Raw genomic sequence first — 26,914 nt, 5'->3', positions numbered from 1 at the left:
CAAGTGGTCCTTGGTCAAAGTGGTCCCTGGTCAAGTGATCCCTGGTCAAAGTGGTCCCAGGTCCAAGTGGTTCTTGGTCAAAGTGGTCCCTGTTCAGGTGGTCCCTGCTCCAAGTGGTCCCTGTCCAAGTAGTCCTTGGTCAAATAGTCCCTGGTCCAAGTGGTCCCTAGTCAAAGTGGTCCCTGGTCAAACTAGTCCCTGGTCAAGTGGTCCTTGGTCAAAGTGGTTCCTGGTCAAGTGATCCCTGGTCAAAGTGGTCCCAGGTCCAAGTTGTCCTTGGTCAAAGTGGTCCCTGCTCAAGTGGTCCATGATCAAAGCGGTCCCTGCTCCAAGTGATTCCTGTTCAAGTGGTCCTTGGTCAAGTGGTCCCTGGCCTAGTGATCCCAGGTCCAAGTGGTCCCTGATTAAAGTGGCCCTGATCAAAAAAAGGCTTTAGAGAAACCCTATGATGGTGTTTTCTTCATGGAGGCAGAGGCTGAATCTACACTGCCTATAATCCAGATCATCAAAGTAGATAATGTCATGAGTTGATTCTGCACTGGCACATGGTGTAATTACAGCACTGGGATTTCCCTTTCTCTGGCATGCTTCCATCCACGGGAATCCTGGGATTTGCAGTTTAGAAAAAAGCGTTTAGAATTCTCTTCCCAAATACTCTAGTGCTACCAGTCTCAGGATGCCGTAGGAATCAACCATCGTAGTGAAAATAGAAACAGAGTGCTACAATTTTGTCATTTGAAAGTGTCCATGGTTATAATCATGTAAGAACAACACCTGTGTCCGTGGGGAATGTGTCCCAAGACCCTCCGTGGATACGTGAAACTACAGATGTTAGCAAATGCTACATTTTGGGGTGTGGGTACGTGAAATTGTGGACATTGAGTCTGTGGATAAAGGTCATACTGTAGTGTGAAAGGTGACCATATCTGATTCTATGGAAACCCTCCCATACTTTCCACCACATGTTCTGTATTTCCGTCTTGCGGTTGAACCTGCTGAACTCTGACCCTAAATGCTCCCTGATCTTTAAACATTAACCCAGAATCTATTATTGGCCAAATGTATTCTCCGTCTGCTTCTGGACCTGAAACGTTGAAGGGTTCCAAGGCTGGATCATGATATATGGTTCCTATCTTATTTCCATTTGCTCTGGTATACATCTAGAGCAGCTCCCTCCCTTCACTAAGCTGCGTTGACCTTGATGCAGGACAGACTCTCTGTTGACTTGAGCACATGTCCAAGCGCAAAGATATATATAATGAGCTTTCCCAGGGGAGTGCCCAACTCCATGGCATTCTGAAGATGTTAGTGTGTTTCTGTGTGATTGTTTGCGAGTTATAAATTGCCACAATTTCTTTGGTCTCTGTGTGGTACATCTAAATTGGGAAACAAGGCCGGGAATATATAAAGGAAGGCTTGCCTTAACAATTCGTCTTGGAAGATGTTCCTCCTCCTCTTGGTTCTGGTTGGTGCAAGTAAGTATACCCTCCACTTTTATTTATGTATTTATTTATTTTATTTATGACATTTATATGCTGCCCTTCTCACCCCAAAGGTGACTCAGAGTGGCTTACAAGATATATGTTGGAGAGTGGTCCCCGGTCCAAGTGGTCCCTGGTCAAGTGGTCCCTGTTCAAGTAGCCCTTGGTCAAGTGGTCCCTGGTCCAAGTGGTCCCTGTTCAAGTAGTCCTTGGTCAAGTGGTTCCTGGTCCAAGTGGTCCCTAGTCAAAATGGTCCCTGGTCAAACTAGTCCCTGGTCAAGTGGTCCCTGGTCAAAGTGGTCCCTGTTCAAGTAGCCCTTGGTCAAGTGGTCCCTGGTCCAAGTGGTCCCTAGTCAAAATAGTCCCTGGTCAAACTAGTCCCTGGTCAAGTGGTCCCTGGTCAAAGTGGTCCCTGTTCAAGTAGCCCTTGGTCAAGTGGTCCCTGGTCCAAGTGGTCCCTGTTCAAGTAGCCCTTGGTCAAGTGGTTCCTGGTCCAAGTGGTCCCTGTTCAAGTAGCCCTTGGTCAAGTGGTCCCTGGTCCAAGTGGTCCCTGTTCAAGTAGTCCTTGGTCAAGTGGTTCCTGGTCCAAGTGGTCCCTAGTCAAAATGGTCCCTGGTCAAACTAGTCCCTGGTCAAGTGGTCCTTGGTCAAAGTGGTCCCTGTTCAAGTAGTCCTTGGTCAAGTGGTTCCTGGTCCAAGTGGTCCCTAGTCAAAATGGTCCCTGGTCAAACTAGTCCCTGGTCAAGTGGTCCCTGGTCAAAGTGGTCCCTGTTCAAGTAGCCCTTGGTCAAGTGGTCCCTGGTCCAAGTGGTCCCGGTTCAAGTAGTTCTTGGTCAAGTGGTTCCTGGTCCAAGTGGTCCCTAGTCAAAATGGTCCCTGGTCAAACTAGTCCCTGGTCAAGTGGTCCTTGGTCAAAGTGGTCCCTGTTCAAGTAGCCCTTGGTCAAGTGGTCCCTGGTCCAAGTGGTCCCTAGTCAAAATAGGACCACTTTGGTCCCATTTTATATTTGTTCTCAATATTATATTACTAGTATAGTACAAATCAGTATTATATATTACTATATTGTACTATACCATTATATTGTAATATTATTAGTAATATTACATGTATTATAAATATATAATTATAATATCATAATATTATTATTAATATTTTATTGCATTACATTATAATATTATAAATATTATAAGTATATACAATATATTATATTATATTATTAGAATGGCACAGGGGACAAGGTGGAACTGTTTCCTGGTCCCCTCTCTCTTCACTCTGACCCAGAGCAGCAGTTGGTGTAGGGGGGAGAGGTCCCCAGCTGATGACATATGCAGGAGACAAGATGACACTGTCCCCTGGCCCCCTCTCTCTTCACTCTGGCCCAGAGCGGCTGTTGGTTCTGGGGGAAGGGGTCTCCAAAATATGCCATATGCAGGAGACAAGATGGAACTGTCCCCTGGCCCCCTCTCTCTTCACTCTGGCCCAGAGCAGCAGTTAGTGCTGGAGGGAGGGGTCTCCAACTGATGACATATGCAGGAGACAAGCTGGAACTGTCCCCTGGCCCTCCCTCTCTTCACTCTGACCCAGAGCGGCAGTTGGTGAAAGGGGAGGGTCCCCAACTGATGACATATGCAGGAGATGTGATGGAACTATCCCCTGTCCCCCTCTCTCTTCACTCTGGCCTAGAGCGGCAGTTGGTGCTGGGGGAAGTGGTCTCCAAAATATGCCATATGCAGGAGACAAGATGGAACCGTCCCCTGGCCCCCTCTCTCTTCACTCTGGCCCAGAGTGAAGTGTCCCCAAAGATGACATATGCAGGAGACAAGATGGAACTGTCTTCTGCCCCCCTCTCTCTTCACTCTGGCCCAGAGCAGCAGTTGGTGCTGGGGGAAGGGGTCCCCAAAATATGCAATATGCAGGAGACAAGATGGAACTGTCCCCTGGCCCCCTCTCTCTTCACTCTGGCCCAGAGCAGCAGTTGGTACTGGAAGGAGGAGTCCCCAACTGATGACATATGCAAGAGACAAGCTGGAACTGTCCCCTGGCCCCCTCTCTCTTCACTCTGGCCCAGAGTGAAGAGAGGGGGGGCCAGGGGACGGTTCCATCTTGTCTCCTGCATATGGCATATTTTGGAGACCCCTTCCCCCAGCACCAACTGCCGCTCTGGGCTGGAGTGAAGAGAGAGGGGGACAGGGGACAGTTCCATCTTGTCTGGCTCCGAGTGAAGTGTCCCCAAAGATGACATATGCAGGAGACAAGATGGAACTGTGCCCTGGCCCCCTCTCTCTTCACTCTGGCCCAGAGCGGCAGTTGGTGCAGGGAGGATGGGTCCCCAATTGCTGACATATGCAGGAGACAAGATGGAACTGTCCCCTGGTCCCCTCTCTCTTATCTTTGTCCCAGAGCGGCAGTTGGTGCTGGGGGGACCGGTCCCCAGTTGATGACATATGCAGGGACAAGCTGGAACTGTCCCCTGGCCCCCTCTCATTTTTAATTTGCACTGATTATGGATGCATCTACACTGTGGAATTAATGCAGTTTGACAGCAGTTTAATTAAACAGTGCAAAATTAGTCTCAGTGCAATGGAATCCTGGAAGTTGATGTTTTAGGTTGATACTTCATAATACTAAAATAAGGGTATGTGGGCAGAGCAGAAAACCTGTTGTTAAGGGGCTTTTCTTGCTAAACTTCCCTTTCGCAGCTAGCACAGTCACGCCTTCCCCCGTGCCAAGGGCTCTGTGGCAGTTCCGGTCAATGATCCTATGCGCCATTCCCAAGAGCAAGCCGCTCAGTCAGTACAATCATTACGGATGCTACTGCGGCTTCGGAGGTTCTGGGACACCGGTGGACGATCTGGACAGGTTAGTGGCCATTCAAAGGCACATCATGTTTTGCTTTGTGTGATGTGAGAAACGTGGAGACACCAGACCATTTTAGTGATACCTACAGAGATGTTTTGAAATGAGCTCTGAAGCTTAGGACTTTAGGGCGTGAAGCTGTTGTCCCACTGGGTTGAGAGCCTTCGATATTTCACCCTTCTTCAGTTGCACAATTATTTATTATTATTTATTTATTTACAACATTCATATGCCGCCCTTCTCACCCCGAAGGGGACTCTGAGCTGCTTACAAGTAATATATAAATACAATACATTATATTATTACCATAACACAATATTAGTATTATATATTACTATATTGTACTATACCATTATACTGTAATATTATTAGTAATATTACATGTAATATAAAATATCTAATTATAATATCATATTATTATTATTATTAGCATTATGGTTTATCACATTATAATATTTTCAATAGTATGTGTATACACATTATATTATATTATACTATAATTATACTATATAATGTGTATTGTAATATGTATACACATTATATTATATTATATTATATTATATTATATTATATTATATTATATTATATTATACTATACTATACTATACTATACTACAGGTGCTGCCCGGGTTATTAGAGAAAGGCATTGTGTGGGAAAGGTGTTCTTTATCAGTTTTCAGTTAGTGAAGGTACTGCAAATGCCATCATGCATGGTCCATCCTCCTCCAAACAGCACCTGGATGTAGAGTGGGTCATGGGGGCTCTGTGTGTCAAGTTTGGTCTTGATCAGTCATTGGATGAGGGTCACAGTGGTCTCAGAAAGTGAGTTATGGTACTGTAAGTCCCATCATCCATAATCTGTTCTCCTCCAAACCTCACCAGAATGTTGAGTTGGCCATGGGAGCTCTCTGTGCCAAGTTTGGTCTTTATTAGTCACTGTGGTTTCAGGAAGTGAGTGAAGGTACTGCCATCATCAATTGTCCACCCTCTTCCAAACAGCACCGGGATGTAGAGTGGGTCATGGATACTCTGTGTGCGAAGTTTGGTCTTGATTGGTCATTAGATGAGGGTTGCAGCAGTCTTGGGAAGGGAGTGGAGGTACTTGAAGTCCCATCATCCATGCAAGGAAGCAGATGAAACAAAATATCACATCCTCAGCTGATGACACAGGAGACAAGGTGGCTCTGAAAAGAAATAATACGGCTCTGACAGCTTCACAACAACAACATTTTATTGTGATCCAAAGACTCTTATTGCACCATAGGTGTACAAGGTATCCAAGTAATGAAATTAAGAACATCCGGGTGGTTAAACACACAAATGGATAAAAATTACAACACTTAAACACTGTTTAAAACGTATGTTGTGTTTCAAGCAGCTTCAAAGCCTGGCTGGTTGCTGCCCAGGGGGAATCCTTTGTTGGGAGGTGTTGGAAGCTCCTATCTAGTTTGATAGGAAGACACAATCAAAGCCTTGATAGATCACCATCCAGGCTCTGCTTAAAAACCTCCGGAGATGGAGACTCCATAACACACCAAGAGCCACACGTGCTGTTGGGTTGCAGTTTCCATAATCATCATCATCATCATCATCATCATCGAATCATAGAATCAAAGAGTTGGAAGAGACCTCATGGGCCATCCAGTCCAACCCCATTCTGCCAAGAAGCAGGAATATTGCATTCAAATCACCCCTGACAGATGGCCATCCAGCCTCTGTTTAAAAGCTTCCAAAGAAGGAGCCTCCACCACACTCCGGGGCAGAGAGTTCAACTGCTGAACAGCTCTCACAGTCAGGAAGTTCTTCCTCGTGTTCAGATGGAATCTCCTTTCTTGTAGTTTGAAGCCATTGTTTCGCGTCCCAGTCTCCAAGGAAGCAGAAAACAAGCTTGCTCCCTCCTCCCTTTGGCTTCCTCTCACATATTTATACATGGCTATCATATCCCCTCTCAGCCTTCTCTTCTTCAGGCTAAACATGCCCAGCTCCTTAAGCCGCTCCTCATAGGGCTTGTTCTCCAGACCCTTGATCATTTTAGTCACCCTCCTCTGGACGTATTCCAGCTTGTCAATATCTCTCTTGAATTGTGGTGCCCAGAATTGGACACAATATTCCAAGTGTGGTCTAACTAAAGCGGAATAGAGCATGGGGAGCATGACTTCCCTAGATCTAATAATAATAATAAGGCTGTGGCTCACAAATGGAACTCTGAAAAAGGAGACAAAGGAGGGCCTGATTCTGGCAGCCCAAGAACAAGCCATGCGAACCAATGCTATCAAAGCCAGAATTGAAAAGTCGACAACAGAACCCAAATGTAGACTCTGCAAGGAAGCAGATGAAACAAAAGATCACATCCTCAGCTGCTGCAAGAAGATCGTGCAACTCCGGGAACGATTCCACCAGCGCTGCCTCCGGAAAATCCTGCAAATCTCTTGGGAAGACAGGCGGACAAATGCCAGCATGCTGGGAGAAGCAAAGACAACCAGCATCAAAGCGATGGTCCTTTGTCATCAATTCCACTGGACCGGGCATGTTGTCTAGATGCCCGACCACCGTCTCCCAAGGTGGTTGCTCTACTCTGAACTCAAGAACGGAAAACGGAATGTTGGAGGACAGGAAGAGAGATTTAAAGATGGGCTCAAAGCCAACCTTAAAAACTCTGGCATAGACACCGAGAAATGGGAAAACCTGGCCCTTGAGCGCTCCAGTTGGAGGTCAGCTGTGACCAGCAGTGCTGTAGAATTTGAAGAGGCATGAATGGCGGGTGAAAGAGAGAAACATGCCAAAAGGAAGGTGCGTCAAGCCAACCCTGACCAGGACCACTTTCCATCTGGAAACCAATGCCCTCACTGCAGGAGAACATGCAGATCAAGAATAGGGCTTCATAGAAGCTCCTACGTACTCATGGCCAGTACACCGATCTTGGAAGACAATCCTACTCAGACAATGAGGGATCACCATAAGCACTGGAATTTACCCTGTTAACCACTTTGAGTCGCCTACGGCAGTGTTTCTCAACCTGGGGGTCGGGACCCCTGGAGGGGTCACGAGAGGATTTCAGAGGGGTCGCCAAAGACCATTAGAAAACACATATTTCTGATGGTCTTAAGAATCCCTTTGGCATAGTCATTTGGGTTCACAGTGCTCTCTAGATGTAGGTGAACTACATCTCCCCTAAATCACTGCCAGTTCATCCAAAATCCCTCCAGTATTTTCTGTTGGTTATGGGGGTTCTGTGTGGGACGTTTGGCCCATTTCTATCAGTGGTGTGATTCAGAGCACTCTTTGATTGTAGGTGAACTATAAATCCCAGCAACTAGTACAACTCCCAAATGTCAAGATCTATTTTCCTCAAATTCCACCAGTGTTCACATTTGGGCATATTGAGTATCCGTGCCAAGTTTGATCCAGTTCTATTATTGTTTGAGTCCACAGTGCTCTCTGGATGCAGATGAACTACAACTCCAAAACTCAAGGTCAATGCCTACCAAGCCCTTCCAGTATTTTCTCTTGGTCATGAGAGTTCTGTGCGCCATTTGTGTTCAATTCCATCATTGGTGGGGTTCAGAATGCTCTTTGATTTTAGGTGAATTATAAATTCCAGTAACTACAACTCCCAAATGACAAAATCAATTCTCCCTCCAACCCCACCAGTATTGAAATTTGGCATATTGGGTAAGGTAAGGTAAAAGTTTTCCCCTGACATTAAGTCCAGTCGTGTCCAAGACTCGGGGTTGGTGCTCAATTTCTAGGCTGAAAGAGCTGGTGTTGTCCATAGACACCTCCAAGGCCGACATGACTGCATGGAGCTCAGTTATTGGGTATTTGTGCCAAATTTGGTCTAGTGAATGATATTTTCGTTATGATTCATAACAGTAACACAATTACTGTTAAGAATCCCTAATCCATCTAAAACACAGACATGCGCCTTTCACCTTAAGAACAGACAAGCATCCCGAGCTCTGAGGATTACCTGGGAAGGAATCCCACTGGAGCATTGCAGCGCACCCAAATACCTGGGAGTCACTTTGGACCGTGCTCTGACCTACAAGAAGCACTGCCTGAACATCAAACAAAAAGTGGGCGCTAGAAACAACATCATATGAAAGCTGACTGGCACAACCTGGGGATCACAACCAGACACAGTGAAGACATCTGCCCTTGCGCTATGCTACTCTGCTGCTGAGTATGCATGCCCAGTGTGGAACACATCTCATCACACTAAAACAGTGGATGTGGCTCTTAATGAGACATGCCGCATTATCATGGGGTGTCTGCGCCCTACACCACTGGAGAAATTACACTGCTTAGCCGGTATTGCACCACCTGACATCCGCCGGGAAGTAGCAGCCAATAGTGAAAGGACCAAGGCAGAGACATCTCCAGCTCATCCCCTGTTTGGGTATCAGCCAGCACGTCAACGACTTAAATCAAGACATAGTTTTCTTAGAACTACAGAGATACTCGCTGGAACACCCCAGCAAGCGAGAGTCCAAAAGTGGCAGGCCCAAACCCAGCACCTCAATTCATGGGTGATACCAGATGAGAGACTCCCCCCTGGGCACTCAGAAGACTGGGTGACTTGGAAGGCGCTGAACAGATTGCGCTCTGGCACCACGAGATGCAGAGCCAATCTTAAGAAATGGGGCTACAGGGTGGAATCCTCGGCATGCGAGTGCGGAGAAGAGCAAACCACTGACCACCTGCTGCAATGCACCCTGAGCCCTGCCACATGCACGATGGAGGACCTTCTTGCGGCAACATCAGAGGCACTCCAAGTGGCCAGATACTGGTCAAAGACATTTAACCAAATACCAAATTTACAAAATCTGTGTGGTTTTTTTTCTTTCTTTTTTTTTCTTTTTAATTTCTGTGTTTGTTTTGCTCTGTTAGAATTGTAATACAATGGTTGCTGATGACACGATAAATAAAAAAAATAAAATAACTGTTAGGAAGCAGCAACGATGATTATCTTATGGTTGGGGGTCACCACAACATGAGGCGCTGTATTAAGGGGTCGCGGCATTAGGAAGGTTGAGGACCACTGGCCTACGGGCTGAGAAAGGCGGTATACAAATTCAGTAAATAAATAAGTAAATAAATAATAAAGGGAAAAGTGAAGGTTTTCCCCTGACATTAAGTCAAGTCACGTCTGACTCTGGAGTGGGTTCTCATCTCCATTTCTAAGCCGAAGAGCCAGCGTTGTCCGCAGACACCTCCAAGGTCATGTGGCCAGCATGACTGCATGGAGCGCCATTAAGTCCCTGCTGGAGCTTATTATTATTATTAACTTTATTTATACCCCGCAAAATCTTCCGTAGGACTCGATGCGGCTCACAAAGGCCAAGGCCGCCGACAAACGACAACATACAATACACAATAAACTCATAAGCAAATAATAAAACATCAAGCAAAACAATAGAACAGTAAGACAATGACACCGTGACACAAATTAAAAACCTAAAGGCTGGGTCAAATGTAATGGACAAAATTTAAAATACTGAACTTGACAGGTAATATGTAGAGGTATATGGAGGTAGGTGCAAGTGCAGATAATCCTGAGTCTCTAGCAAAGTGCATTTGGGATTTGAAGCCAGGAGTTTCCTATTCTGGAAAGCCACACCGAAACAGCCAGGTCTTCAGGCTCTTCCTAAAGACAGCCAATGTTGGGGCTTGTCTGATGTCCTTGGGGAGAGAGTTCCAGAGTCGGGGGGCCACCACAGAGAAGGCCCTGTTCCTCGTCCCCACCAAATGCGCCTGCGACGCAGGTGGGATCGTGAGTAGGGCCTCTCCAGATCATAGAATCATAGAATCAAAGAGTTGGAAGAGACCTCATGGGCCATCCAGTCCAACCCCCTGCCAAGAAGCAGGAATATTGCATTCAAATCACCCCTGACAGATGGCCATCCAGCCTCTGCTTAAAAGCTTCCAAAGAAGGAGCCTCCACCACACTCCGGGGCAGAGAGTTCCACTGCTGAACGGCTCTCACAGTCAGAAAGTTCTTCCTAATGTTCAGATGGAATCTCCTCTCTTGTAGTTTGAAGCCATTGTTCCGCGTCCTAGTCTCCAAGGAAGCAGAAAACAAGCTTGCTCCCTCCTCCCTGTGGCTTCCTCTCACATATTTATACATGGCTATCATATCTCCTCTCAGCCTTCTCTTCTTCAGGCTAAACATGCCCAGTTCCCTAAGCCGCTCCTCATAGGGCTTGTTCTCCAGACCCTTGATCATTTTAGTCGCCCTCCTCTGGACACATTCCAGCTTGTCAATATCTCTCTTGAATTGTGGTGCCCAGAACTGGACACAATATTCCAGATGTGGTCTAACCAAAGCAGAATAGAGGGGTAGCATTACTTCCTTAGATCTAGACACTAGGCTCCTATTGATGCAGGCCAAAATCCCATTGGCTTTTTTTGCCGCCACATCACATTGTTGGTTCATGTTTAACTTGTTGTCCACGAGGACTCCAAGATCTTTTTCACACGTACTGCTCTCGAGCCAGGCATCCCCCATTCTGTATCTTTGCATTTCATTTTTTCTGCCAAAGTGGAGTATCTTGCATTTGTCACTGTTGAACTTCATTTTGTTAGTTTTGGCCCATCTCTCTAATCTGTCAAGATCGTTTTGAATTCTGCTCCTGTCCTCTGGACTATTGGCTCTCCCTCCCAATTTGGTGTCGTCTGCAAACTTGATGATCCTGCCTTCTAGCCCTTCATCTAAGTCATTAATGAAGATCCTGAACAGGACCGGGCCCAGGACGGAACCCTGCGGCACTCCACTTGTCACTTCTTTCCAAGATGAAGAGGAAGCATTAGTGAGCACTCTCTGATTGAAGGGAGCGTGCGGGTTCGTAAATGGAGATGCGGTCATGCAGGTAGGCAGGTCCCAAACTATTTAGGGCTTTGTAGGTGAGCACCTGCACCTTGAATTGGGATCGGAAAATGAACGGCAGCCAATGGAGCTCCTTGAACAGGAGGGTTGACCTCTCTCTGTAAGGAGCACCTCTCTGTAAGGAGCACCTCTCTCTGTAAGGAGTACCTATTGATCTACTCACATTTGCATATTTTTGAACTGCTAGGTTGGCAGAAGCTGGAGCTAATAACAGGAGCTCACCCGGCTCCATGGTTTCGAACCACCAATCTTTCAGCCAACAAGTTTAGCAGCACAGCGGTGTAACCCACTGCGGTCATGGCATTTAATTATGAAACCTTTTGGATTTTTCTGTGATGGACCCACCAAATGCCTTTTGCTTTTCACATTCACCCACTATTTTGCGCTGCTTAGAGGCAGCCGGCAAGCCTCAAAGAAGAAAGCATTTGTTTCAGGACAGTCTTGACTCCAGAGCGTCGTTCCGGATTGGTTTGGAACTCTATTCTGCTTTGGTTAGACCACATCTGGAATACTGTGTCCAATTCTGGGCACCACAATTCAAGAGAGATATTGACAAGCTGGAATGTGTCCAGAGGAGGGCGACTAAAATGATCAAGGGTCTGGAGAACAAGCCCTATGAGGAGCGGCTTAGGGAACTGGGCATGTTTAGCCTGAAGAAGAGAAGGCTGAGAGGAGATATGATAGCCATGTGTAAATATGTGAGAGGAAGCCACAGGGGGGAGGGAGCAAGCTTGTTTTCTGCTTCCTTGGAGACTAGGACGCGGAACAATGGCTTCAAACTACAAGAGAGGAGATTCCATCTGAACATGAGGAAGAACTTCCTGACTGTGAGAGCCGTTCAACAGTGGAACTCTCTGCCCCGGAGTGTGGTGGAGGCTCCTTCTTTGGAAGCTTTTAAACAGAGGCTGGATGGCCATTTGTCAGGAGTGATTTGAATGCAATATTCCTGCTTCTTGGCAGAATGGGGTTGGACTGGATGGCCCATGAGGTCTCTTCCAACTCTTTGATTCTATTCTATGATTCTAATTAAAATCTGAACTTCAATAAGGCAACTTTGCTGGGGAATTCGAAATGAGTTGAAAGCTACAAGGGGCAGGGAGCCGAGCGAGCGTGCTCACAGTCCCAAACCAATTCCAAATTGCGATGTTCCTCCCAGCTCTAATTTGTACACCTGACAGCTTTGTCTCGCCCGACACTTCTAATAGAAACTTACTGTAGCAGAAACGCAGCTGGCATGTTCAGGAAATTTCAGCGGGATTAAAAACGATCAGGAATAGCACTCAAATGCCATGGCTGTCGGATGCGACAGCTGGATTTACCCAAGCAGCCGCAGCGGAGACACAAAGGTGAATCAATTCTTGTTGGAAGTTGTCAAATCACCAGTCTGTCGGATTTCAACGGGGCTCGCTTCTTCCAGATGAGCCATTTCGAACAGAAGTGGGTTTCTTTAAAAAAAGGGTTCATAGGCCTGTTCGATCAATAAAATATTATTTATTTATTTGTATTGTCGAAGGATTTCATGGCTGGAATCACTAGGTTCTTGTGGGTTTTTTCGGGCTATAGGGCCATGTTCTAGAGGCATTTCTCCTGACGTTTCGCCTGCATCTATGGCAAGCATCCTCAGAGGTTGTGAGGTCTGTTGGAAGTAGGAAAAATGGGTTTATATATCTGTGGAATGGCTGGGGTGGGGCAAGGAGCTCTTCCCTGCTGCAGTTAGGTGTGAATGTTTAGCTGATCACCTTCATTAGCATTTGAAGGCCTGCCTGAGCCTGGGAAAATCTGTTGCTGGGAGGTGTTAATCTGTGCCTTGTTTTTTCCTCTCTGTTGTTTAGCTGTTATAATTTTAGAGTTTTTTAATACTGGTAGCCAGATTTTGTTCATTTTCATGGTCTCTTCCTTTCTGTTGGACAATTTCAACAGAAAGGACAATGTGGACAATTTCAACAGAAAGGAAGAGACCATGAAAATGAACAAAATCTGGCTACCAGTATTAAAAAACTCTAAAATTATAACAGCTAAATAACAGAGAGGAAAAAACCAGGCACAGATTAACACCTCCCAGCAACAGATTTTCCCAGGCTCAGGCAGGCCTTCAAATGCTAATGAAGGTGATCAGCTAAACATTCACACCTAACTGCAGCAGGGAAGAGCTCCTTGCCCCACCCTGGTCATTCCACAGATATATAAACCCATTTTTCCTACTTCCAACAGACCTTCTCAACCTCTGAGGATGCTTGCCATAGATGCAGGCGAAACGTCAGGAGAAATGCCTCTAGAACATGGCTCTATAGCCCGAAAAAACCCACAAGAACCTATTTATTTATTTGTTACATTTGTATACTGCCCCTCTCAGCCTGTGCTGGTACAGCTATACCAGGAACTCCAACATTATTTGCTTTGTATTGAGTGTTTGCTTGCAGTCCAAGGTTTCAGGGACTCTGCAGAAAGGTAGCTTCCTTTGGTTGCAGTCATAGGGCAAGTCACTAGGGCTGGGCAACCACGGAAAAATTTGTTTCTAAACTCGATTCGTTTTTAGGGTGTTTTTGCGTTTCGTTTTTTAAAAGAATTCCGAAATTTTTCTTTAAAAAAGTTCGATATTTACGAAATTTCAGAAATTACAAAACAATTTCGAAACAATAACGAATCGATTTGTTAATGGCGGACGCGATTGCGCAATACGCTAAAAAAACCTCCAAATGGGACAGGGAGAACTTCTGAAGCTTCCCTCTCCCTCTGTTGTTGACTGTTGGTGTGATAATTTATTTTTTTATCACTGATAAAACAAACAACAACCATAAAACTTGCACCAGACATACGGAAATAATAACGAAATAATAACGAAACAATTTCGAAACAATTACGAAACAATTACGAAACAATTACGAAATAAATTTTAAAAATTCGTTTCGATTTTTAGTTGCTCCTGAATGGTTCAATATCGCTTTGTTATCAAAAAAAAATAACGAATTAATAACGAATTATGAAATTAACGAACGAAACTGCCCAGCCCTACAAGTCACCTGTCCATCATTGTTAAGTTTTGGTTCCGCTCCTTGCTCAGGGCAATTGAAAAGGGAAGGGAGCCATTTTTTAGTTAGTCTCAGCAAGGAAAGCTAATGTACAGGACGTGTGCAAGCTTCCCCTGTACAACAGCTTCTACCCTTAAGACTTTTTGGGGGAAAACAGTCTTAAGAGTCTCCAAAGATTTCCAGGAAAACAGCCCTAAAGACCAAAGAACTCTATCTAAGCCTTTACTGGTAGGTCCACTTGGTGCTTCGAGACGCAGTTCGACCCGGTAGCAGGTCCCACATCAGTAAGGGTTAGATTACAGTCAGCCTGGGAGAAGTTAAAAAGATGATTTTCCATTTAAAGTAAAGAAGAAGTTCTTGAAGACAGTTGCCTGTCCTTCGTGGGCAAGATTAGGAAGTCACCAGTTGCATAAAGCTTGGAAGCATTTGTTTAGCTTTATTGAAGACAAGAGAAGTTTCTGTTTGATTGTTCATTAATAAAGAACTTTGTTATACTTCACAAGCCATCTAAAGATCATTTGTGGTGGAAAACCTCTGAGAACTTCTCCTTGGGCCCCCTGGTTTCCCGCTGGGCAAAGGTTGCACATCCTGTTCTAAAGGAAATTCTTTACAGGCCCAGCACGCAACAGAACACAGCCCATAGGAGACTTGAGGCGGTTCACAAGGCAACAATTCAGACTTCGAGCATGCCCTCCCCCCTAACAAGGGATGGTGACTTATAGTTCTGCAAAGGACAAAGGTACCAGACTGCACAATAGGGGTTAAGTCTTGGTCACATTGCCAAGGCACTGACAGCAACAAGGACCCCACGAGGCTTTTGGGAAACGACTTGTATCAATGCTTGTATCAATGCTTTTGTTGTTGTATTGGGCTCGGACTCATGTAAGCCACACCGAGTCCCTTGGAGAGATGGTAGTGGGGTACAAATAAAGTTAATAATAATAATAATAATAATAATAATAATAATAATACTCATATTTGCATGCTTTCAAACTGCTAGGTTGGCAGAAGCTGGGGCTAACAGCAGGAGCTCATGCCGCTCCTCGGATTCAAACCTGCGACCTTTCAGTTAAAAAGCTCAGCAGCGTGTGTGTGTATATATATATATTAGGCTTGGGTGATCAAGAAAAAAAATGTTTCTAAACTTGTTCCGGATGTAGGGGGAGCTGGCGATTCGATTATGAAATAATTTCTGAAATTTTCTTGAAAAAAAGATCAGAAATGGCAGAAATCCGAATTGCTTTGTTTGCTTCGTTAATGGAAGGTGTCCCTTCCTCCCTCCAGAACCATTAAGTAACTTTGACAAAGTCAGAAAACCTAAACAAACAGTTTTAAAATCTTGCAGTTTCCCTTCCCTGGCGGTGATGAAGAGGGACGAGCTGGAATGTGTCCAGAGGAGGGCGACTAAAATGATCAAGGGTCTGGAGAACAAGCCCTATGAGGAGCGGCTTAAGGAGCTGGGCATGTTTAGCCTGAAGAAGAGAAGGCTGAGAGGGGATATGATAGCCATGTATAAATATGTGAGAGGAAGCCACAGGGAGGAGGGAGCAAGCTTGTTTTCTGCTTCCCTGGAGACTAGGACACGGAACAATGGCTTCAAACTACAAGAAAGGAGATTCCATCTGAACATGAGAAAGAACTTCCTGACTGTGAGAGCCGTTCAACAGTGGAACTCTCTGCCCCAGAGTGTGGTGGAGGCTCCTTCTTTGCAAGCTTTTAAACAGAGGCTGGATGGCCATCTCTCAGGGGTGATTTGAATGCAATATTCCTGCTTCTTGGCAGAATGGGGTTGGACTGGATGGCCCATGAGGTCTCTTCCAACTCTTTGATTCTATGATTCTATGAGGTGGGCGTGGCTAAGCACTGAGCTCTTCCTGAATGTCACTGGGGGCGTGGCCTTCAGGAAGAGCTATTCTTAGCCACGCCCAACTCGTCCCTCTTCAGCACCATTCACCGCCAGCCGTGGAAGGGAAACCGCGAGATTTTAAAATGTGGCCTTCAATGGAAACCGCGAGGCTTTGCCAAAGTTGCTTGATTGTTCTAAAAATCAAAATAACTGTGGGAGACATCCGAAAATAATTCCGAACAATGGGTAAGTGGTTTAAATTCAGAATTACTCCTCCCACTATTTCTGCATGGCTCGAAATTGGTTCGAAAGGTAATTTTTTTCCGAAATAATTCCTATTTAAGAAGATAACAACTGTACCTACTAGGGCTGGGCGGTTTCGTTTCGTAATTTCGTAATTCGTTAAAAATTCGTTATTTTTTTTGGTTACGAAGCGATAACGAACCATTCAGGAGCATCTAAAAAACGAACTGAATTTTTCAATTCGTTTCGTTATTGCTTCGTATTCGTTTCGTATTTGTTTCGAAATCGTTTCAAAATCGTTTCGTTATTATTTCCGCATGTCTGGGGCAAGTTTTATAGCTGTTGTTAGTGAAAAAAAATTATAAATATCACACCAACAGTCAACAACAGAGGGAGAGGGAAGCTTCAGAAGTTCCCCCTGTCCCATTTGGAGGTTTTTTAGTGTATTGCGCGGTCGCGTCCGCAATTAACGAATCAATTCGTATTCGTTTTGTATTCATTTCGTATTGGTTGGTAATTTTACGAAATTTCGTAAATATCGAACTTTTTAAAAGAAAAATTTCGGAATTCATTTAAATATCAAAACGCAAAAAACCCCAAAAAACGAATCGAGTTTAGAAACAAATTTTTTCGTGGTTGCCCAGCCCTAGTACCTACCTATGCCTAATATATATTAATGGAATGTGAGAAATCTGATCTAAAGCATCTGGAAGGACAATGATTCCTGCAGTTTGTTAGACTTTGTGTGTTTTTAGATTTAAATAATGGGTACAAGCAAAACTGCTTAGTTTGGAGGAAGTCAGCAAAGCCACCAGCCAACTAAAAAACAACAAAGCCAGTGGACCTGATGGGATCCCTGCTGAAATCTTTAAAGAGAGTGGACCTGAGCTGACACAACAACTATATATATATCTAAGGTGAACTCTTAGATTAATAAAAATATACTGGGGAAAAAGATACAGAAGGTTAGCAAAAGAAGTGGAAAACTACGTCAATGCCCTCTGCTCAAACATTTCCTAAAGGCGCATCCAGAATGGGGAAAATCTAGAAATTAGAATACTGACTTTCTTTGCAGGTGTTGTCAAATCCACGACGACTGCTACGGTGCTGCCAGCGACATCCCAAATTGCTATACATGGCTTCACAACCCCTATATCGAGATGTATTCCTACACCTGCTCCGAGACCAACGTCACCTGTGCAAGTAAGAAAGTCAGTTGAGTCCTCTGTCGTCTTCCTTTGAGAGCTCCAAATATCTGCTATCTTGGTTGTAGCCATGGGGCCTATAGGCAGCTCAGCTTCCATGTGTACCATTAAATGCCGTGGTTGGGAAAGATGAGGCCTACCAGCTATTTTAAACTACAACTCCCATCGTTCTTTACCATTGTTCATAATGTCCTAGGCTTTGTTCATAATGTCCTAGGAACAATTGGACGATGCGACTGAATTTTAGTAATGAGACGCTGAGGACTAGTGTTTTTATTGTTTTTACTAGCCGTCCCCTGCCACGCGTTGCTGTGGCCCACATGGGGGTTCTGTGTGGGAGGTCTGGCCCAATTCTATCATTGGTGGAATTCAGAATGATCTGTGATTGTAGGTGAACTATAAATCCCAGCAACTACAACTCCCAAATGTCAAGATTCTATTTTCCCCAAACCCCACCAGTGTTCACATTTGGGCATATTGAGTATTCGTGTAGAGTTTGGTCCAGATCCATCATTGTTTGAGTCCACAGTGCTCTCTGGATGTAGGTGAACTACAACTCCAAAACCAAAGGACACTGCCTCCAAACCTTTCCAGTATTTTCTGTTGGTCATGGGAGAACTGTGTGCCAAGTTTGGTTCAATTCCATCGTTGGTGGGGTTCAGAATGCTCTGTGATTGTAGGTGAACTATAAATCCCAGCAACAACAACTCCCAAATGTCAAGATTCTATTTTCCCCAAACTCCACCAATGTTCATACTTGGGCATATTGAGTATTCGTGTAGAGTTTGGTCCAGATCCATCATTGTTTGAGTCCACAGTGATCTCTGGATGTAGGTGAACTACAACTCCAAAACCAAAGGACACTCCCCTCCAAACCCTTCCAGTATTTTCTGTTGGTCATGGGAGAACTGTGTGTCAAGTTTGGCCCAATTCTATCGTTAGTGGGGTTCAGAATGCTCTTTGATTGTAGGTGAACTATAAATCCCAGCAACTACAACTCCCAAATGACAAAATCAAGTTTTTTGAGTGAAGGACATACATTGGGTTGTTAGGTGATTATGGCAAGGCCGTGAGCACAGCCCTTGGAAAGGTGCGGGGGGTGGGCAGCCCTCCCTTGCCCAAACGGCAAGGATCGGCAGCCATTTTGGTGGGGGCGGGGCCAACCAAGGCAGCTTTGCGACCCCCTGAAAATGGCCCAACGACCCCCCTGGTGGTCACAACCCCCAGGTTGAGAACCGCTGGTCTAGTCGTTTCCAACTGGGGGGTGGTGCTCATCTCCATAAGCTGAAGAGCCAGCATTGTCTGTAGGTCATGTGGCCAGCATGACTTCCTGCAGAAGATCCTATTGATCTACTCACATTTGCATGTTTTCGAACTGCTAGGTTGGCAGAAGCTGGGGCTAACTCACTCTGGTCCCCGGATTCGAATTGCCAACCTTTTGGTGAGCAAGTTCAGCAGCTCAGCAGTTTAACTCACTGCACCACCAGTGGGCCCACACAGTGATTGAAAATGCTCTCTTCCTAAATGTCTGAATAAATGGAATATGGTGACCCACCAAGCCTTAACAATTGCCTATCCATTGCCTAATGGTAGGGCTGACTCTGCCATCTGCTAATTCAGTTGAGTTATATATTATTTCTGTTATTCACTCCATTTTTTGGGTCAGCAAGGCTTTCTGCCTTCGCTAAGGTCCATCTGTTTCGCTCTCTTTCCGCGCATTCCCTCATTCCATGACATCACTGGGACATGATTTTTTCAAAACACAACCCCATATTTTGTTTACAAGGCACCGACGCTGACGCAATGCTTTCCAGATGCCATTTCCAATCGCCGGTGGGTGGCTTGATCTGCCAGTGGAAACTGCTTCTCCCGTTGGAAAAGATCAGTCGCTGCTGCCGGCGAGAGGAAGCGCATCAAGGGCTAGGAGCCCACATTTCTGAGATGCCCCTTCTGCATCACAGCCAAAGCAATGGGGACTGAGTGGCCACATCAATTGCTTGCGCTTTTTGCCACAAGACAAATCTGGCTTCATATTCCTTTCCATTCCAACACAACAGTATCAAGGAGAGCACAAAACGCAAGTTCTGAAAGAGATGAAATGGAAACAGATTGTGCGCATGTAACATGAGATATTAATAGGATAATGGGCTGGCAAAATTTTGTTTTGTTCAGCCATTTCAGAAACTGTTTTTCTACCCTTTGGATAGCTTTGACGTGTTTCTAATATGTAGCTTTGTGCTGGAACGGCTGTACCAGGAGCTCCAACTTCCTTTTCTATCTTTGAGTGTTTGCATGTATTCCAAAGTTCCATGCATTTTGCAATAAGGTGGCTTCCCTTGGTTTGCAGTCATGGTGTGCTGGTACGGCTGTACCAGGAGCTCCAACTTCCTTTTCTTTATTTGAGTGTTTGCATGTATTCCAAAGTTCCATGCATTTTGCAATAAGGTGGCTTCCCTTGGTTTGCAGTCATGGTGTGCTGGTACGGCTGTACAAGGAGCTCCAACTTCCTTTTCTTTATTTGAGTGTTTGCATGTATTCCAAAGTTCCATGCATTTTGCAATAAGGTGGCTTCCCTTGGTTTGCAGTCATGGTGTGCTGGTACGGCTGTACAAGGAGCTCCAACTTCCTTTTCTTTATTTGAGTGTTTGCATGTATTCCAAAGTTCCATGCATTTTGCAATAAGGTGGCTTCCCTTGGTTTGCAGTCATGGTGTGCTGGTACGGCTGTACCAGGAGCTCCAACTTCCTTTTCTTTATTTGAGTGTTTGCATGTATTCCAAAGTTCCATGCATTTTGCAATAAGGTGGCTTCCCTTGGTTTGCAGTCATGGTGTGCTGGTACGGCTGTACAAGGAGCTCCAACTTCCTTTTCTTTATTTGAGTGTTTGCATGTATTCCAAAGTTCCATGCATTTTGCAATAAGGTGGCTTCCCTTGGTTTGCAGTCATGGTGTGCTGGTACGGCTGTACCAGGAGCTCCAACTTCCTTTTCTTTATTTGAGTGTTTGCATGTATTCCAAAGTTCCATGCATTTTGCAATAAGGTGGCTTCCCTTGGTTTGCAGTCATGGTGTGCTGGTACGGCTGTACCAGGAGCTCCAACTTCCTTTTCTTTATTTGAGTGTTTGCATGTATTCCAAAGTTCCATGCATTTTGCAATAAGGTGGCTTCCCTTGGTTTGCAGTCATGGTGTGCTGGTACGGCTGTACAAGGAGCTCCAACTTCCTTTTCTTTATTTGAGTGTTTGCATGTATTCCAAAGTTCCATGCATTTTGCAATAAGGTGGCTTCCCTTGGTTTGCAGTCATGGTGTGCTGGTACGGCTGTACAAGGAGCTCCAACTTCCTTTTCTTTATTTGAGTGTTTGCATGTATTCCAAAGTTCCATGCATTTTGCAATAAGGTGGCTTCCCTTGGTTTGCAGTCATGGTGTGCTGGTACGGCTGTACAAGGAGCTCCAACTTCCTTTTCTTTATTTGAGTGTTTGCATGTATTCCAAAGTTCCATGCATTTTGCAATAAGGTGGCTTCCCTTGGTTTGCAGTCATGGTGTGCTGGTACGGCTGTACAAGGAGCTCCAACTTCCTTTTCTTTCTTTGAATGTTTGCATGTATTCCAAAGTTCCATGCATTTTACAATAAGGTGGCTTCCCTTGGTTTGCAGTCATGGTGTGCTGGTACGGCTGTACCAGGAGCTCCAACTTTATTTTCTTTCTGTTATCTGTTTTGCAGTCATAGGGCAGGCCTCCTGTCCATCATAATTAAGCTTTGGTTCCGCCCCTTGTTCTGGGCTCTGGGAGGGATAGGAGCCATTTTTTGGGCAGTCTCACACAAGGTAGCTAAGCTATAGGACGTAGACCAGCTCGTCCCGTAGAAAAGCTTCCTTTCTCAATGACCATCCAGGGAAACTGAAGTCCAGGAAATTCCAGTAACATCCGGGGATACAGAAACAGAAATTCCAAGGGAAAGGTCCCAAAAGCTCTGGCTGAGAGCTCACAGCCTCTCGGCCTTACAGCATCAGAGGGAAAACAGCCCTGCAGTTTCTAAGAATTCTTGAAGGGAGAACAGCATTACAGATCCACGGAACTCCAGCTGAAATATCTGCAGGCCTTGGCTGGTAGGTCTACTCGATGCCCAGACACATTTGGGGTCGGTAGTGGGTCCCACATCAGCGAGGCCTGGATAGTGGACAGCCTAGGAGAGGTTAAAAAGGGTTTTTCTTACAAAGAAAGTACAGTTAATCAAAGTCAGGTACCAGTCCATTGAGGACTAGACTAAGAAAGCCTTGAAGTGTTGTTCGAACCTTTGAAGATTTGTTGTTTGTTCCATAATAAAGACTTTGTTGTATCATTAAAAACTCTAAAGACCATCACTTCAGAAAAATCCCTGAGAACCTTTCTTTGAGGCCCCCTGGCTTCCTGCTTGGCTTAAAGTATACGTCCTATAGAAAAGTACAGCTGTTACAGGCCCAGCGTGCGACAGAACACATGGGGTTAGCCACCTGCCTATCATCGTTGGGTTTTTTTTAGTTCCGCCCCTTTCCCCAGGGTTCAGGAAGGAAAGGGAGCCATTTTAGCTCAGTCTTATAGTTGAAAGCTTAGCTACAGGACGTGAATCAGCTCCACCGGTAGAAAAGCTTCGTTTCTTACGAAATTCCGGGGGGAAACAGTCTGGGGAATTTACAGCCTCACAGCTTTAAGGAAAAGCCTTTAAAAGAAACAGTTCCACAGCGCAACCCTTGTTGGGGTTAAAGAAACAAACCCACAATATGCGTGGAGAAAATCCAAAGGGCTCCAGCTGGAGAATCAACAAAGCCTTGGCTGGTAGGTCTACTCGGGACCCAAGAAGCAGTTTGGAGCTGGGAGTAGGGCCCACACCAGCAAGTTTAGAAAGTAGATTGCCCAAGGAGGGATTAAAAAGGGGTTTCCTCTTAAAGAAAAGAAACAGTTCACGAAGCCAGTTGCCTGTCCCTTGTGGACAAGATTAAGAAAGCCACCAGTTGATTCAAAGCCTTGAAGTATTTGTTTGACTTGCTGAAGATCTGAGAAGTATTTGATTGTTTTGTTAAAGACGTAAGCAATAATAAAGGACCTTGTTAAACTTTTCAAGCTTCTAAAGACTTTGTATAGGAAAATCCTTAGGGCCTCTCAGCTGAGGCACCCCGACTTCCCGCTGGGCACAAAGCCAATTGCTATAGGCCCACCGAGTGACAGCACAGGCTTTTTTCATTCAACTTCTTTGTTTCCTTCTATCTTTCCAGAGCCTTCCCATCCCTGTATCAACTGTTTCTGTTTTCCATCTAAAGTATCTTGTGGAGAACTAAGTCTCATTCCCATGTCAATAATAATAATAATAATAATAATAATAATAATAATAATAACAACAACAACAACAACTTTATTTATCCCCCCACCATCTCCCCAAGGGACTTGGAGCGGCTTACATAATATCTCAAAGACACTTTCATAATGCTTCTAGAAGTAGGAATTCCCACTTAGGATCCCCTTTGGAGAATCAAAAATATGAAATAGAGGTCCAGGCTTAGGTTTTATTGTCTGCCCGGTGGTACAGGTTGAGTATTTCTTGTCTGGAACACTGTGATCCAAAATGCTCCAGAAAGGTCCATATGGGTGAGTGAGAGCTTTTGCTTTCTGATGTTCTGAGAGTTACCAATTGAAACTGATCTAGTGTAATCCCACTCACAGAATTGCTGGACACCTCACTGTGGGCTTCTGCGTCAATGAAAGCATCTAAACCGGCTCTTATGTTTTATTTGCAAATTGGTTGTTAAAAGCATCACAGTGATCTACTAAATGTTCTAATAATGGGTTTGAAAGTAAGGGTACCTGAGTTAAGTTTCTCACCACTCTAAATAGCTCAGCTGGACATGAATTTGCAGAAGTATATGCAACATTATTAAAATTATTGCATATACTATGTGTATAAGGTGTATATGAAATACAAATGAATTTTATGTTTATACCTGGGTCCCATTTCCAAGAGATCTCACCGAATCATAGAAGTAAAAGAGATCACATCAGCCATATGATCTAACTCCTCACCATGCAAGGCTACGCACTTATTGTTGTATTCAAGAGCAGGAACACCTCTGTCCTTAAAATCAGCAAGCGGTTTATTGAAGGATATATGTAAGCAAAGCAGTAAAATGTTAAAAACAGTATAGTCCAGAGTAGTATAATCCAATAATAAGAAATAGTCCAAGAACTTCAAGATACTAAGGTAAAAACGCTAGATCCAAGGATGCAAAATCCAGAGATCAAGACAGCACGGAGATCCAATATCCAGAACAGGAACATGGCGAAACTTGAAACATGAAACTAGAAATTCACTTGGAAACAAGACCATTTTAAAAATCCCAAATTGATGAGGCTGAGCTAAAACCCTTTCCTAATTTCATATAAAACTTTTCCTATCCCCTGAACCAAAAGGAAAGCATTCAGTTTGCCCTTACAACCAGATAAGGATTTCTTATCTCTCTTTTCTAGCAGAAGGGCTGACCTTTGGTGATCTTGAGAACTTTGTCTTGGTTTACAAAAGTCTCATTTTCTATATTCAAACTCATTAAATTCTGCACCTGACAAATCATCCTCAGAAGACAATTTCTCAGAGAAAGACTGCAAATTGCTTTCAGGAATTTGACCTTGTGAATCTATAGGAGAAGCATTCCATTCAGGCCTCTCAGCAAAGCCCGGGCTTGACTCAGATCCTGAAAAACCCTTCATCCCCATTGACATCAGACACAATCACAGGCTGAACTACAACACTTATTAGGCACGCGCGCGTGTGTGTGTGTGTATGCAAAATCTAAAAATGTCTGAAAACCAACATTTTTTCTGGGCCCAAGCTTTTTGAATAGGCATACTCAACATGTACGATTTCAGAATCATCTATAAAGCATTTTCAAGTCACTCTTGTTTTCAACACATACATAACACATAAAGGCTCAACAGAAGTAGGTTTACTGTTAGTGTGGCTTTAAGTTTACAGTGAGACTGGTTTAAGCTGTCATGCGCAATATGGTAGCATTTAGTATTTTCATTTAAGTCCTTACTACTCTTACTGATAGAGCCCCCGGTGGCGCAGTGGGTTAAAGCACTGAGCTGCTGAGCTTGTTGATCGAAAGGTTGCAGGTTCGATTCCGGGGAGCAGCGTGAGCTTCCACTGTCAGCCCTAGCTTCTGCCAACCTAGCAGTTCGAAAACATGCAAATGTGAGTAGATCAATAGGTACCGCTCCGGCGGGAAGGTAACGGCGCTCCATGCAGTCATGCCGGCCACATGACCTTGGAGGTGTCTATGGACAACGCTGGCTCTTCAGCTTAGAAATGGAGATGAGCACCACACCCCAGAGTCAGACATGACTGGACTTAATGTCTGGGGACTACCTTTACCTTTACCTTTTACTCTTACTGATATCGTTTCTTCTCTCTTCTTCCTCCTTCTCCTTCCTCTTAATTTCTATTTCAGCCCCTTTAATCTGAACCCAGATGGGTTATTCCTATGACGAGGAGTTGTTGTGTCAGCTCAGGTCCACTCTCTTTAAAGATTTCATCAGAGATCCCATCAGGTCCACTGGCTTTGTTATTTTTTAGTTGGCTGGTGGCTTTGCTGACTTTCTCCAAACTAAGCAGTTTTGCTTGTACCAGTTATTAAAATCTAAAAACACGCCAAATCTAACAAGCTGCAGGAACCATTGTCCTTCCAGATGCTTTAGATCAGATTTCTCACATTAACATTAGCCATGGTGAGCAAGGATTATGGGCGTTGTAGACTGAAAACAAGGTTTCAATAATTCCCCACCCTTATCTTAATGTCTGGGCAAGAGTGCTTTGCAAGGTAGATATTTATGTGGGGAAAATGTCTAGATTTCTGCTTCATGGAGACTTCCCTTTCCTCTGTTTTGTCTCCCCTTAAAGGTGACAATGATGTTTGCAAAATGCATGTTTGCCAGTGTGACCGGGCAGCAGCGATGTGCTTTGCGAAGGCCCGCTACATCGAAGAGCACAAGAACCTGGACAAGAAGAAATATTGCCAATGAGGACCTTTGTTTGGGGTGGAGACTACCTTTCCACCTGTGGATTCCCCTCGGAAAGATGTTGGTGCTGCTTTGGATGGGAACTCTTATTTATTTACTCTATTTGTATCCTGCCTTTCTCTACCCCGAAGGGGACTCAAGGTGACTTGACCTTCCCGTATATCAGGGCCAGTGAAATGAAGCTCACATGAAGCTTTCAAGTTTGGTGGAAAGTATGAAAAAGGAGGCAAAGTCGACTCTTGGTTGCCCTTAAGTCAGGGCTGGGAATTGTGAAGATGCATGACAAGATACCAGTATCAGTGCCAAGATACCAAGATTAGTGTACCGATGCTCAAAGGGGCAGATGCACAATGCTCTCAAGGTGCATTGAGTCCCATTTTGCAGTGATCATGTTGATAGCTCCCCCATATAGTCATGGATGCAGCGAAATAAAGCAAAATACCAAACCTGTGGAAATAGCCATGCCTCAATGGGCCAAGCAAAATGCACAAAACACATCATGCTATTTATTTATCATGTCAGGAGCAAACCAAACAGCTGTATTGCATTTTAAACAAACAAACAAACAAACAAACAAACAAACAAACAAACAAACCACAAAGTTTGCAAGCTTGGTAGTTGATTAAATGTCCTTTGACCAGTAGCTGGCCACTTGGAGTGCCTCTGGTGTTACTATAAGAAGGTCCTCCATTGTGCATGTAGCAGGGCTCAGGTTGCATCGCAGCAGGTGGTCTGTAGTTTGTTCTTCTCCACACTCGCATGCTGCGGATTCCACTTTGTGGCCCCATTTCTTAAGGTTGGCTTTGCATCTCATGGTGCCGGAGCGCAGTTTTCTGTGTGTCCAGGGGGGAGTCTCTCATTTGGTATCAGCCACTGATGGAGGTCCTGGATTTGAGACTGCCACTTTTGGACTCTCGCTTGCTGAGGTGTTCCAGCAAGTGTCTCTGTAGATCTTAGAAAACTCTTTCTTGATTCAAGTCATTGATGTGCTGGCTGACACATCATGCTGACATTATGGAATTTCTCAGTTCTAAATCCCGCAGACATATGTCAGCATGCGAAGATGTGAGTCCCCAACAGGATGCTGGCCATTATCAATGACAAATGAAATAATTAATAGATGATACTCTTTTGAGGCACTCACATTATTATTATTATTACTGTTATTGTTATTATTAAAATCTGCAACAACCCCAAAATAATATATTTTATTTATATTATACTCAGAATGGATTACAGGTACATATATGGCAAACATTCAATGCCGTGATACAATGGATATAGACAGACAGTACATGAACAGAGGCAAGGCTTCCCTCTTT

General features: G+C 44.5%; 1 protein-coding gene across 1 annotated transcript; it reads left to right on the top strand.

The window, feature by feature from the left end:
- The first annotated feature begins 1,144 nt into the window (after positions 1-1,144).
- LOC132783315 (phospholipase A2, minor isoenzyme-like) lies at positions 1,145-26,072 on the top strand. The gene is made up of 4 exons (XM_060788448.2): positions 1,145-1,475; positions 4,181-4,340; positions 17,417-17,544; positions 25,474-26,072. The coding sequence occupies exons 1-4, from the start codon at positions 1,442-1,444 to the stop codon at positions 25,593-25,595; spliced, it is 444 nt and encodes a 147-aa protein (XP_060644431.2). The 5' UTR covers positions 1,145-1,441; the 3' UTR covers positions 25,596-26,072.
- Positions 26,073-26,914: the final 842 nt, after the last annotated feature.

The sequence above is a fragment of the Anolis sagrei genome, chromosome 8, assembly GCF_037176765.1.
Source record: "Anolis sagrei isolate rAnoSag1 chromosome 8, rAnoSag1.mat, whole genome shotgun sequence".
Classification (NCBI taxonomy): domain Eukaryota; kingdom Metazoa; phylum Chordata; class Lepidosauria; order Squamata; family Dactyloidae; genus Anolis; species Anolis sagrei.
Note: the sequence above shows the minus strand (reverse complement) of the source record. Positions and strands in the feature narration are given on the sequence as shown.

Excerpts from the sequence above, each read along its gene's own strand:
- LOC132783315 (XM_060788448.2), top strand. The coding sequence starts at position 1,442 with ATGTTCCTCCTCCTCTTGGTTCTGGTTGGTGCAA. Across the intron at positions 1,476-4,180 it reads CTTGGTTCTGGTTGGTGCAA|CTAGCACAGTCACGCCTTCC; the intron begins GTAAGTATACCC and ends TCCCTTTCGCAG. Across the intron at positions 17,545-25,473 it reads GACCAACGTCACCTGTGCAA|GTGACAATGATGTTTGCAAA; the intron begins GTAAGAAAGTCA and ends CTCCCCTTAAAG.